Source organism: Mesoplodon densirostris, chromosome 12 (assembly GCF_025265405.1).
Source record: "Mesoplodon densirostris isolate mMesDen1 chromosome 12, mMesDen1 primary haplotype, whole genome shotgun sequence".
Taxonomy (NCBI): domain Eukaryota; kingdom Metazoa; phylum Chordata; class Mammalia; order Artiodactyla; family Ziphiidae; genus Mesoplodon; species Mesoplodon densirostris.
In genome coordinates, this window is record NC_082672.1 from 61,448,130 (window position 1) to 61,461,844 (window position 13,715).

At 39.7% G+C, this 13,715-nt stretch overlaps 1 protein-coding gene across 2 annotated transcripts in view; it reads right to left on the minus strand.

Annotated features, from left to right (window-relative positions):
* The window catches only part of KLHL32 (kelch like family member 32), a 224,330-nt gene that overhangs the window by 168,916 nt on the left and 41,699 nt on the right, over nucleotides 1-13,715 (minus strand). For both annotated transcript variants that reach the window (XM_060114789.1, XM_060114788.1), the window contains exons 2-3: nucleotides 12,680-12,767; nucleotides 4,179-4,359 (exon numbers count right to left, since the gene is read on the minus strand). In XM_060114789.1, coding sequence (XP_059970772.1) covers nucleotides 4,179-4,359; nucleotides 12,680-12,702 — 204 coding nt within the window. In that variant the 5' untranslated portion in view covers nucleotides 12,703-12,767. The remainder of the gene's footprint in view (nucleotides 1-4,178; nucleotides 4,360-12,679; nucleotides 12,768-13,715) is intronic.

Consider the following 13,715-nt stretch of genomic DNA (forward strand, 5'->3'; position numbering starts at 1 on the left):
TTTAAAATGGTGATGATCACAGGAATCCACAGTACTTTGTGCTCAACTGTTCATTATTCATATTTTAAGCAAGAAAAGCTGATACCATCTCTGAGATCAATGTAAAGGAACAGTTTACACCAAAACTTGGGCCTTCTCCTCACTCTTGCCATCCACGATTATTTTAGCTTCAAAATAATCTGCCAGATATCAGAATAGAGTACAAAAATCTACTTAGGGCTTCCCTGGTGGCTCAGTGGTTGAGAATCTGCCTGCCAATGCAGGGGACATGGGTTCGAGCCCTGGTCTGGGAGAATCCCACATGCCGTGGAGCAATGAGGCTCGTGAGCCACAACTACTGAGCCTGCGCGTCTGGAGCCTGTGCTCCGCAACAAGAGAGGCCACCATAGTGAGAGGCCCGCGCACCGCGATGAAGAGTGGCCCCGCTTGCCACAACTAGAGAAAGTCCTCGCACAGAAACGAAGACCCAACACAGCAAAAATAAATTAATTAATTAATAAAAACTCCTACCCTCAACATCTTTTAAAAAATCTATTTAGGTCAGACTACCTAATTAATTTGAATAGATCACACTAGAAAGAAAAATCCATGAATAATTTACATATTTTATATGCAGGATGTTAAAAATTGAAATACACATGGAATTCTCTGAGAATTAGAAAACATTTCTTCATTCACTTAATAAATATTTATTGAATACTTACTAAGCCTGAGGCAACATTATAAGTGTTGTGAGAGATACTGAAATTACTCAGACAGGATACTGTTTCTAGATGTTTCAGTGTGGTAGAGTGTAAGATACAAGGAAGACAGACATAATTCTAGTTTAAGGCATGGGTCTCTTGCACTTCTGCATGTATTATGAGTGAGGCACTGACTGTCCTTGTTCTGAAATCTCATTTCAGGGATGTTTCTATGGCAAATAGCCTTCGATGACAGAGTGATATCTCCCTTCAGAGCAAAGAGCAGTTCTGTTTACTCAGAGAGAGAATGTTTCTTTGCAGAGCAAAGGGTAGGCATGCTTACTGTCCAGTATAATAATGTTTTCTTCCAGAGCAAAGGACAGACGTGTTTCCTACGCATATAAAAGATTCAGGTTCCCTAAGCTCAATGATCGTCAATGATCCAACCCATTTTGTGTGACTTAAGAGTTTCATGTCTTCTAGCAGCATCTCTGAACCAGTGATAGACTAACTTGTTGGTTTCCAACTTGGATAAATCACAAATGTTTGACAGTTCTTGACAGTCAAAAATGGCAACAAATTCTTCCCCTGCCTGCATCCATGCCCTTTGGTATCCTCACTGACACTGACTCAGCCTGGCCACGTGACTTGCTTGACCAATGGGACATTAGTAAACAGGACACAAACAGGAGCTTGAAAAGCACCTGTGCATTGAAGATAGCCCTCTTGCTGTTTTTAGAATTTAGCTGTCATGTGAAAAAGCCCAGGCTAGCCTGTTTGTGAGAAATACATGCCCACTGTCCCCTACAACTCCAGCCATAAGCCTACCAATCACCAGACAGGTAAACAAAGCCAACTCAGATCATCCAGTCTCCAGGCAACTCTCCAGTTAACCACTGACGTAAGAATGAATCCAGCATAGATCAGAGAAACTGGCAGACCAGAGGAACTACTATCCAGCTTCTAAGTTTTGGGGTGGTTTGTTACGACAAAAGCTAACAAAAGGTACAGGGTATATGGCAAAAACAACGTCCAGTATAATGACTATATTACAAGCTCCATAGGGTTCAGTCTATGTCTGGTTAAATCTTATCACAATGCCTAGAAAAGAGATAAGTGCCAAGAGTTCCAACTTTGTCTTGGTTTCTGCATCTGAACAATCAATACACCTCACAAGCAGGTCATGAGATTGAAGGGACTGCGTATGAATCCAGCAGGGCACATGGTTAAGTGGAAAAAGCACAACTTAGTACTCAAGGAGACAGGTGCTCTGGTGTGTGAAAATCAGCTCTCCTACTTAATATCTGGCAGTCCTTGGGCAAGTTATTTAAACATATTGTACTTCAGTTTCCTTATCTGCAGAATGGGAATAATAAAGCTTTCTTCACAGGCTTTATAACATCAGTATTTTAAAGGAGGCACTCTGTGCATGACGTATCAGAGTATGACAGGCATTGTGGTAAAAGAGGTGAATAACTTGGAATAGCTGCAAACATCGTTAAATGCCAGCAGCAAGTAAAATGCTCTTCAGTGCTCACATGTATGCATTCACTTGCACATTCCCTCTCTCATATACACATAGGCACAAAATCAAACCCCAAATTAAATTCAAAATCCAACCCACAGAGACCTAGGAGGAGAGAAGCCAAGCACCAAGAGGTCTATATTATGGTCCACAAGAAGAAAAAACTCGTATTTTATAATGTGCACATGTTATATATAACAATCCAAAGTATGTTGTTTCAAAAGCCCTCCAAATAATATAAGCTTTCTGGAAGATTAATCCCTGACAATGTGAGAGTGTATAAAATGTACATTATAGGGCTTCCCAGGTGGCGCAGTGGTTGACAGTCTGCCTGCCGATGCAGGGGATGCAGGTTCGTACCCCGGTTCTGGGAAGATCCCACATGCCGCGGAGTGGCTGGGCCCGTGAGCCATGGCCGCTAGGCCTGCGCGTCCGGAGCCTGTGCTTCGCAACGGGAGAGGCCACAACAGTGAGAGGCCCGTGTACCACAAAAAAGTGAAATAAAATAAAATAAAATGTACATTATATTAATGAAACTAGAAGGTCACTTTACAGATACTCCGCTTCATTTCTGCAGTTTACAATTATGTAAATCCCTACTTTTAATTTTAGATAGATATTTTAAGTAATTACTTCTTTATCTTCTACATTACCAGGTTTCATCACATTTACAACTTTTTTTAATCTTTCTTTTACGATTTGGCATCTTTGAAAATTCTCTTTAACTGCTAGTCAGCAATTGAGTACAGCTGATATCATCTCTTAAACATCAAAATACAAGGTGACTATTGAAAATTTCCAAATCAAACCAAAAAATTGCCCCAGGCTGGATTTGGTTTCTGTATCATTTAAGACTTTGGTAAGAAAAAGTTTTTTAAATTCACAATTAAATTTATATTCTAATTTATATAGAGATTGTATACTATTGCGTTTTGAATTTCTTACCTAATCACTAGTTAACTGAAATAACATTGAAAAAAATTAAATAAGAATTAAATCTTCAGAAATTAATACTTCAAAAAAATTTGGTTATTAATTGTCACAATTTTCTTTCTTATATCCCTATAAGGGGTAGAATGGAATGCTGGTTAAGACTCAGACATGGATTTCAATTGTAGATCTGCCACTTCGGAACTGTGTGACTTATTACTTCACCTCTGGGTTACGTCAAATTACCTAATCTTTGAGATTCAGTTTCCTTACATGTAAAATGGTGATTTTTATAGCATGTGCATGTGTTTATAAAATGGATTGCTGTGACGATTCAATGAGATATGTATATAAAGTCCTTTGCCCATGACTTGAATCATAGGAAATATTAAATTAAATTAAATTTAGCTAAAACCATACTATACACTCACCTTCAAAAAACAACAACAAACACATCATCACATATCATTAGCCACTGAAAATCAAACTCCAAAGTTCTACTTAACAAGACAACGTCTTCAGCTAAACAGGCACCCACATGTCAACCATAAATATCCTTTAGGTCAATTCCATCTCCGTCCCTGGAGCAGAGACTTGGAAAGCTCTAAGACGAGAACATCCATAGAAAATAAAAAAAAATCAGAAACACTACATATATTTAGAGACCTTTTAAGAAATAAATTGTCTTACAGATTGTCCTTCTGATCCTGAATCCAGAAACATCCTGTCCTCAGCCTGCACCCCCATTATGGTACACTACAATGCCACACTTTCTTTTGGTGGTAGAGTGTCAAATGCCCCTCAGCTCAGATCCAAAGGAGAGGTCTGCTCTCCACTGGAGGGACATCCAGGTGTCCAGCCCAGGGAGGATCCCGATGGGGCCCCAATCTCAGTCTGACCAGAAAATCCCCCAACATTCACAACTCTGGGGACGATTATCTAATTGGCTGATGATTGTGCGACAGTTCAGGAAAACTGTCATCCTCTGTTTATTAATATCTTAAGAGAAACAAATAAACAAACAAACCACCTTGACTTACCCGGAAATAGTCGCTGCAGGCTGCTAGGACTGCCTTGTGAGCATGGAATTTCTGTTCCTCAGCAATCAGGGTGACGTCGCAGAGGATGCCGTCACTTCTCTGCTGATTCAGCGCTGCCAGGACGCTATCAGTGTGAGATTCTGAGTGGCAGAGCCTCTGGCCTGTCAGCATTTCTTGAATACTGCGAGGAGGAGAGAAGAGAGCAATCCAGTCAATGTTGTTCCTCTCATCAGCCCAGCCGCCCCCAGGCTCCCTCCCTCCTTCAAGAGCAACTCAGGGAGTGTGGATTCCAGTGCCTATAGTGGTGTGACCTTCCTAGTCCCCACTGTCCTCTTGCTTTCTTTTTCTCTAATTCTCTCTTTTCCTGCCCCCCAACAGGACCTCTTTCTCCTTCCTACTGGTCCCTCTCTTTGAGAATTTGTGTTTGTTGTGTGTCCATCTGTGTCTGTGTATTGGCCCATGTCTGTAGGCCTGTGAGCTTCTGCTTCTGGGCCCCTGTCCCCTCAGTATGTATACATCTCTGAGTGCAAAGCTTTTTCTGGATGTGTGTCTAGATGTGTGTATATATGTGTGCAAATCCTTCCACTCTGGGACCCCCTCCCTAGCTCTCTGATTCCTTTTCTAGCTTTGTACCACCTGTGTGGGGTTAGCACAAGCTCAGAACTTGCCATGCACTGCTCCAGCACAGAACCCACTGCATGGCTCACCAGAGACACAAGAAGTTTCTCAGTCTCCCCACAAGACACAATACTCCATTAATAAATAAAATGAAACTGAGCAAATGTTAGTTAGGGGGAAAAAAGGCTACTGGTGACCACTTCATGTAAAAGGTCATTAATTAAACCATAGTGGCTTATTATTAAACTTAGGAAATTATGCACCACCAGGAGAACATCAAAAGAAATGCCATCATAAAGAAAAAATTTAAGGCTGAAAGTAAAATATATCTATCTTATTAGCCTGCAACATCTTGTGTGATCTTCATATTAGACTTATGAATGACTATGCAATCTATTTTCTGCTCTATTTTGTGAAATTACTAAACTTACCCATTGTGAAACTTATCCCTTCCCTTCCTACCCCAACCTAAAATATTCATCCCATATCCTTTCAAAACTCCTGGGTGAAACCCCAGATCTTCCTTTAATAATGTAGAAGTGATGCTATAAACACCAAACGCAAACGGAATTTGTGGCTAGTTATGAACAATTCCAGCTTAGGTACATGAAAATCTCCACGGCACTCTAGAATCTCAGAACCGACACTGGACTAAGATGAGTGAGCTGCACCAGTCCTAAGTTACTCCCAGAATGACAGCAAGGGCCATCAAGCTCTATTTCTGGCCTGCGACTCTTCTTGAAACCAAGTAAAGTTGCCATAAGGATGAACGAGCACTGTCTCTCCCATCCTGATAACTCGACATCCTCTGAATGTGAAAGAGCCTCTCAGGAGAGCCAGGGCGTCGCCACCAGCCGAGCCTGCATGGTTGTGCCACCAGTTGGCTGGTAAATTACAGTTCAGCATAAATTACCTTAAAGTAAACCAAAGGCTTCCTGGGAAATGCCAGAGTGCAGCCAGTAAGCTTTATCGGACACTTTTGACTGGGGAGCCTCAAAAATGTCAGAACTATTGAAAGAAAAAATAAATTTGACAGGAGATGATGATATAGTAAGTTCTCGTGGGAAGGTGGGAGGATTATTTTCAGTTGAAATGCAGCAGTGAGTTTTGAAATGGTTACTGTCATCGAATATTCATCTAGCGGCTCTAGCTACAGGCAGACTTTTAAAGTCAGTAATTGAAAACCACACTCAGAAGCATAAATAACACTTACACAAATTGCTAGGCAAAGGCTAGAACGGAGATTAATTAGCATAGCTCAAAGAAATGAGGGAATAGAAAGAATAGTAATAGAAATATTATCTCAGCTAAGTAAGCTTTAGGATAGTCTTTGAAAATCCTTCCTAAAAGGATGACATTTTTATATATTTTACAAACACAAAGCCCTTACTATGTTCCATGAATTAGTCTTAGTGATATACAATTATCAATTCATTTAATCTTCATAACAACATTATGAGACAGGTACTAATATCTCCATTTCACAGATAAGAAACCCGATGATGCAAGATTAGGCATTTTGAGAACCTATTACCATGAACATAATAATGTAATTTGTCCTCCTGCTTAAAGTATAAAAGAAACAGAGACTTCCCTGGCAGCCCAGCGGTTAAGACTCTACACTTCCAATGCAGGGGGCACGGATTCGATCCCTGGTCAGGGAACTAAGATCCCACATGCCGCGTGGCCAAAAAAATTTAAAACATAAAAAATAAATAAAAGAAACAAACAAAACCTGGAACAAAACCAAAAACTGATAATCTGTAAAGAAGATCTCAAAAATCTATGCTGGGGGGAAAAAAATCAGAAAGTCCATATTAACTTTATATTTAGATTGTGCATAGTTAATCTCAAAATCAAAGTTACCTTTGAAAAATAATATACATTAATATAACATGAGATAGTGATAGGAAATGTTTGAAATCATGCTTCAAAAACATTTATCATTGCACTGACTAAGATAAGTTTGGGAAGAGAAAACAGATTTTACTGATACCTTTATTTAAAACTCTCATAACTTTTCTCCCTTTTAATATCACCTTAAATGCTACATAAATGTATTTTGAAATTTCATTTGTAGTGGAACAGAAGAATACATTAAAATAATTGCTTATAATGTTTCCTTACTCATTTTCCAAATATAGAGCCACAATTCATGTCCTTATTATTAAGACTGAATCAGTATTTGCATTTCAGATATCTATAGACAGTGAATAAATCTTGCCAGGGAAAGAGCAGCTGTAAACTGAAATTTGGCAAAGAATAAAGGGCTCAGCTCTGAAACAATTGTGATGCTGCACAATTTCACAGGATCATTCAGTTGGGCTTGAAATATTCAAGCTTAAAGAAAACAGCATGCTAAATATTTAAGGCAACACTTGGCACAAGATTCCAAATATTTTGGAACCAATATGTTAGGACTCCTTAAAAGCAGAAACAAATACTCCAACATTTGGCAAGGAATAAAGGCTTATTAATCAACAGGTCATTATTGTATTCTGAAACTTCCCACTCAACTCTCAGGTGTAAATCTGCAAAAGACTTCAACCGTGTAAGTGTTAAGGCACAAGTGGTCACAGAACACAGCTGAAAAGCCATAGGCCCATGTGATAAAGCCAATAATTATAAACCAGGGTCGAGGTGATTCAAAGACTATCATGAACCATGTCTAAATTAGAATGGGAAGCAGACACATCCTTACGTATGGCTCCCTTGGTATCAAAATTATACAACTTAGCAATCTAAACCTCTCACCTTAGAGCAATGTCTCTCCATTATTTGGGAAACGAAGAAGAAAGGAAAAGTATATTCCTAAAACTTCTGAAATTACCAAGAAAACAAACAAACAAAAAACTCCGTAAAACAGGAGTCACATATCCCAAGGGTATACAGATTTGTGTGTCATCCGAATATTGGGAAAGGTCTTCCATGGAAGCAATATTGCCACCTCAAAATTCACAAGTGGGTGCAAGAGGGTGACCTGGCTTCCTCAAGGCAACCCCAATACCCTTTCCTCTGTGGAATTCTTTAGAACTGCACTGTCCAGTATAATAGCCACTAGCTACATGTGGCTATTGTGAACTTAAAATGTGTGTAGTCCAAATTGAAATGTGCTGTAAGTGGAAAATGTACGCTGGATGTCAAAGACATAGTGTGAAATAAAAGAATGTAAAAATATCTCATTAATATTTCTATATTGATTACATGTTGAAATGATAATATTTGGGGTATACTGGGTTAAATAGAATATATTGTTAAAATTCATTTTACCTGTTTCTTTTTACTTTTTAAAAATTGTGTCTACTTGAAAAGTTTAAATTATATATATACTTCGCACTATGGTTCTACGGGACAGTCTAAAAGTTCCCTGGGGAGGTGTCCCTCATTTCTTTCCACCTGAACTCTAGAAGGGCTTCAGGTACCCCATCAGGTTGCCAATGAGCCTGGCTGTTCCTGAATCTCACAGGACCCAGCTTCTTCCAGGTACAACATGGGAAGCCCCGGACTCCTTGAGCAAGAAATTGCTTTTTAGTGATGCCACGGAACAACCATCTGATTGGTCAAATGTCAGCATCCAGTAACAGGGAGATAAATAAATGAGGTCTCAAGGACAGGACTATTTATGACTTCAAATCTTTAACTTTCATTCTGGAATTGATGGAAGAACTAAAAAGTCAAATGCAGAGCACGATGTTCATAACATGGTACAGCTCACTCACAGTGAAGCACTGTGTTAGTGTAAATCACTATTTCAAGTTCATAGTGAAGATTTTTGATCACAGAATTCTCTCAGATTCTCATTTTTTATAGCATAAATTTTGACTGAGTTCTGTCAGTTTGCAAGACATGAATTCCAAAACAGCTGTCTGGTTTTTAAACATCTGTATCTCAAATTTAAAAATTCAAGTCAATTTCTATATCAGTGTTTACTTAGTACTTAGATATACAAAATATATTCAGGTAGTTTTCAAGTAAGGTCACCAATAAGGTATTATATACTTATATATCAAACACAGTCAAGTAGCATAGAGATCCTCATTGCTTAAATAGATTACTTTACACAAAAAAGAAAAGGACCGGGCAAAAAACCTGATAGTACTAGGATTATGCCTGATTATCTCAGTTCAGTCTATTGATAAACTGTGCCCTAATCACTTCAATTCCACAGTCAAAATATTTTAATACAAATTAAATACATCAATATTGAAACAATCTTATTTATTTAAGCATATAGGCTGTGAAAAAAAACCAACATGGAACTTAATTTTATTTTTTATAGAATACTTTGTAATTTGTAAATACCTTAAAATTAATTCTAGCAATTAATAACAATGGTCAAAATAATAAGCAAAGGAAATATGATATGCTTAGCGAATGACCAAGAATAATGAAGACTATGCAAGTTAATTACAAATGGATACTTAAGGAAAGGAACTTAAATATAAATGGATAGTCTTGTTGCATTCCTTCATTCCTTCATTCACTCAAACATTTATTCATCCTGTGCCAGGTATTGGACCAGACACTGGAGATAAAATGGTAAACAAACCAAACTCTGTAGCAGCCCTCACAGAACCCTCAGTTTAGCGAGGTAGTTACACTTTAATAAAATAATCTGGCCTCCCTGAAGAAGTAATGCTGGAGCTGCAGGCTGAAGGATGAGAACAAGTTACCATGGCAAAATGGGGACAGCAGAGTTTTCCAGGTAGAGGAACAGCAAATGCTGATCCTGTGGCAGTGGGGGGCATGGACCTAACACACAGTCCACAGAATGTTCAGGGCTGGGACCCTGAGGACAAGCGCCGGCATGGTACAGGATCTGGAGCTCAGAAAGAGGTCTTGGCTAGAGGTGTAAAACTCATGTGGATAGAGAGAATAACGGAAGCACAGCTGTGTCTCCAGAACACAGCTGAGAGACAACCAATAGTCAAAGGCTGCTGAGAAGAAAGATAGGATTCAAAACATAGAAGCGGGGCTGGGCTCAGCTGTGGGAAAGGACTGCCTTTTGAGTAGCAGGAGGGAGCGAATATTAAAACTTTGGGCATTTTTTGGCTTGTTGAATCTAAAGATTCAGTGGAACCAATCTCCACTGGACAATGAAGGCATGGAAACACATGGGTTCACCTGGGTTGGGATTTTGTCAGGTAAATGGATCAAAAATGCAGAGAGCAAGGGAAATTAAGGATTTAAAAGAGTGACAGATTCTAAACTGGCTAAGAACGGAAATGAGGCAAGGAAAGTGTTGACGGATTGGTAGAAAGTGGCTGGGCCAGTTGCTTTACAATGTTGTGCTAGTTTCTACCATACAGCAAAGTGAATCAGCTATACGTATACATATATCCCTCCTTTTTTGGATTTTCTTCCCATTTAGGTCACCACAGAGCACTGAGTAGAGTTCCCTGTGCTATACAGTAGGTTCTCATTAGTTATTTATTTTATACGTAGTATCAATAGTGTATATATATCAATCTCAACCTCCCAATTATAAAGCAACTACACTCCAATAAAAATTAATTAAAAAAATAAACAATAAGACCCTACTGTATAGCACGGTGAACTCTACTCAATACTCTGTAATAAACTTTGTGGGAAAAGAATCTGAAAAAGAATGAATATACATATATATATATATATGTATAACTGAATCACTTTGCTGTACACCTGAAACTAACACAATATTTTAAATCAACTATACTCCAAAAAAATTTACTAAAAAGAAAAGAAAAGAAAGAAAATGGCCGGGCCAGTAATGAGACATTGCCATGAGGTCAAAGTACAACCACTGTGGAGGTAGGTAAATCAGGAAGCTAGAAGGAGAGGAGGTCCTGCTAAGAATAAAGCGGCTGATGCAGTAGTTTCAGAAATAGAGCAACTACTGGGGATGCATGATCCACGGCGTGACCATGAGAGTAGGTGGTTCAGTGAGGAAGGTCACAAGCAGGTTGAAGATCCAAGGCCACAAAGTCGGGCAGATCCTCCAGGCAAACACTGAGGCCACTGGGAAGTTGTAAAGGGTCTGTGGTGAGAAGGAAGACTGTCAGCCAGATGCCAAATGCTCAGTGAATGCGGGGAGATGGCCCTGCGAACAGTGGAGAGGAAGAAGGGATGGAGAGAGCTGCAGAGCATCACCTTCAGAAGAGCCTGTCTTTGTTGTCGTTTTGTTGTCGACATCTTCTCAAACAACCAGTATGAGGAGTAACGACCTAGAAGCAAAACTATGTCCCAGGTGACAACCATCTCTCTACCCATCCCTAAAATACATGAGATTTGAGGAAATAAGGCCACCACTTGAGAAGGCTACAAAGAAGTGGTGCCTCAGAAGAAGACAGGTCTCAGTGAAAGCAGGAGGTGCTTGGAGTTTTTCAGGGTGAGGAAGACGACCCAGCACAGCACATGTATGTTGCTGGTGCAACAGTTCCACGTGGCACAGGGGAAGTTTGAAAAGTGCGCAAGGAGGTGTCTGTGTCCCAGCAGAGACGATGGTGCTATGGAGGACAGATGGCAGTGGAATCAGAGTTGATCAGTGAAAGCAGAGATAGCAGATCTAAAGTAAAAAATCATTTGGAGAAGAATGCACATGGATCCTATTAGCCAGAAATAAATCACTTGGCTTAGTTGGTGGCAGACAGATACCATGGTCTCTATGTGCTATGCTGGCTGGATGCCAGATCCAGAGCAGGATTTCCTGACCTCAGTTAAACTGACATTCTGACATTTTTTGCTATGGGCATTATCCTGTACTTTGTTAAGATGTTTAGCAGGATCCCTGGCCTCTACCCACTAGATGCCAATAGCACCCCCTATCCTGGTGACAATCAAAAATGATGCCAGATATTACACAATGTACCCTGAGGGCAAAATATCCCCCACTGAGAGTCACCCATCTACAGCAACACTCACTTGGGGAGCACAGAGGCACTATACTGGCAGTAGCAATGCCTCCATTTCTGAACACATTTTTGGAACTAGTCATCTCTAATAGCTTCAGAGTCATGGAAGAAAGCTGGTCTCATTATTTCATAGACATACTCAATTCTTAGTATTTAAAAAGAAGGCATTTCCCAGGCTTATCACCTCTCTCATTCTTTGCTTTGAAGATCCTTTTGACGGGTTCCGCGGAGGATGATGAAGACTTGCCTCCACTGGGAATATTCAAAGGAATTCCCTGCATTTTCTTATTGACTGGCCCCCTCAGTTCTGGGAATGTGCCAGGCTCCTTCCTGCCTAAGGGCATTTCCCCATGTCTTTCCCATCCTTCAAATCTCAGGTCATAGAGCACTTCTTCAGGAAGGTACTACCTCATTCTATCAATCTTTCAAAGCACTTTCACAGTTATATTTGTGTTGTTACTGGTGTGATTTGTTTAATATCTGTTTCCCCCATAGAATATATATTTCATGAGAGCAGGAACCTTATTTGTTTTATTCACTGCTGGATCCTCTGCACAAATAAATATCTGTTAAATAAGTACTAAAGTAAAATCTTATGAATATTTTAAGAATACATATTATACACCCTGAAGTGATTGCTTTAAAGGGGACAATAATCATATATATGTATAGTTTTCTCATTATTTTTTTAAATCATATACCTTCAGAGAAGTCTACCTTTTGTTTGAGGGAGGTTAGCATCCTAAATAAGAAAAAGATAAAAAGTAGTATCAAAGAATCCTTAACATATCTAGGTTTGGCCAGTAATTATATCTCAGTGGTTAGCCCTTGTGCTACCACACTAAACTCACACACACTCTCAGACTGGTTTGCTTAATTCTTCAAATACACATTGAGCCCCCTCCCTGTGCTTGGTCCTAGAATGTGCGGTGTGAGGATTTCAAGTCACACCTGTCTCTCTACACAAGCAAAGACGTATCCTACAGGACCAACCTGAGGAAGCGTTCAGACGGCATTCTCCAGCTGGGTTCCTCAGGGTCTCAGCCTTAGAAGTTTGCAGAGGAGTCGGCAAGCATTCCAGCTGAATAAAAAAAACAAGAAAGAGAAGCACAGTAAGCTAAATGCAAAAAAGCACACTCTGGGCCTTAATGATGCTAATGCTTTAGAATGCTAAAGAGGCACCCTGGAGAGTTTTATAATCAAGATATAACAATCTGGGCCTCGCTGGTGGCGCAAGTGGTTGAGAGTCCGCCTGCCGATGCAGGGGATACGGGTTCGTGCCCCGGTCTGGGAGGATCCCATATGCCGCGGAGCGGCTGGGCCCGTGAGCCATGGCTGCTGAGCCTGCGCGTCCGGAGCCTGCGCGTCCGGAGCCTGTGCTCCGCAACGGGGGAGGCCACAACAGTGAGAGGCCCGCATACCACACACAAAAAAAAAAAAGATATAACAATCTGACTGAAAGCTCTTATAATAGGCAATGGTTTGGAATGCTTCTAAATTTTAAAGTTTTTTCACCTTACTGGAACTTCAGGGACTAAGAAGTCAAAATGTATTTGAGAACCAAAAATAGCTAAAGTAAGAGTTACAGTAAAAATTAAAACATCAGACAGCCAAAAGGAAAAATTAAGATTTGATAAAATACTGCTACGATTTATGTCAGAGAATGTTTTGCCTATGTTCTCTTCTAGGAGTTTTACTGTGCCATGTCTTATAGTTAAGTCTTTAAGCCATTTTAAGTTTATTTTTTTGTATGGTGTGAGAGAGTGTTCTAACTTCATTGATTTACATGTGGCTGTCCAGCTTTCCCAACAGCAGTTACTGTAGAAATAAAAACAAAAATAAACAAATGGGACCTAATCAAACAAGCTTTTGCACAGCAAAGGAAACCATAAATAAAACAAAAAGACAACCTGCAGACTGGGAGAAAATATTTGCAAACAATGTGACCAACAAGGGCTTAATTTCCAAAATACACAAACAGCTCATGCAGCTCAATATCAAAAAAACAAACAACCTAATCAAAAAATGG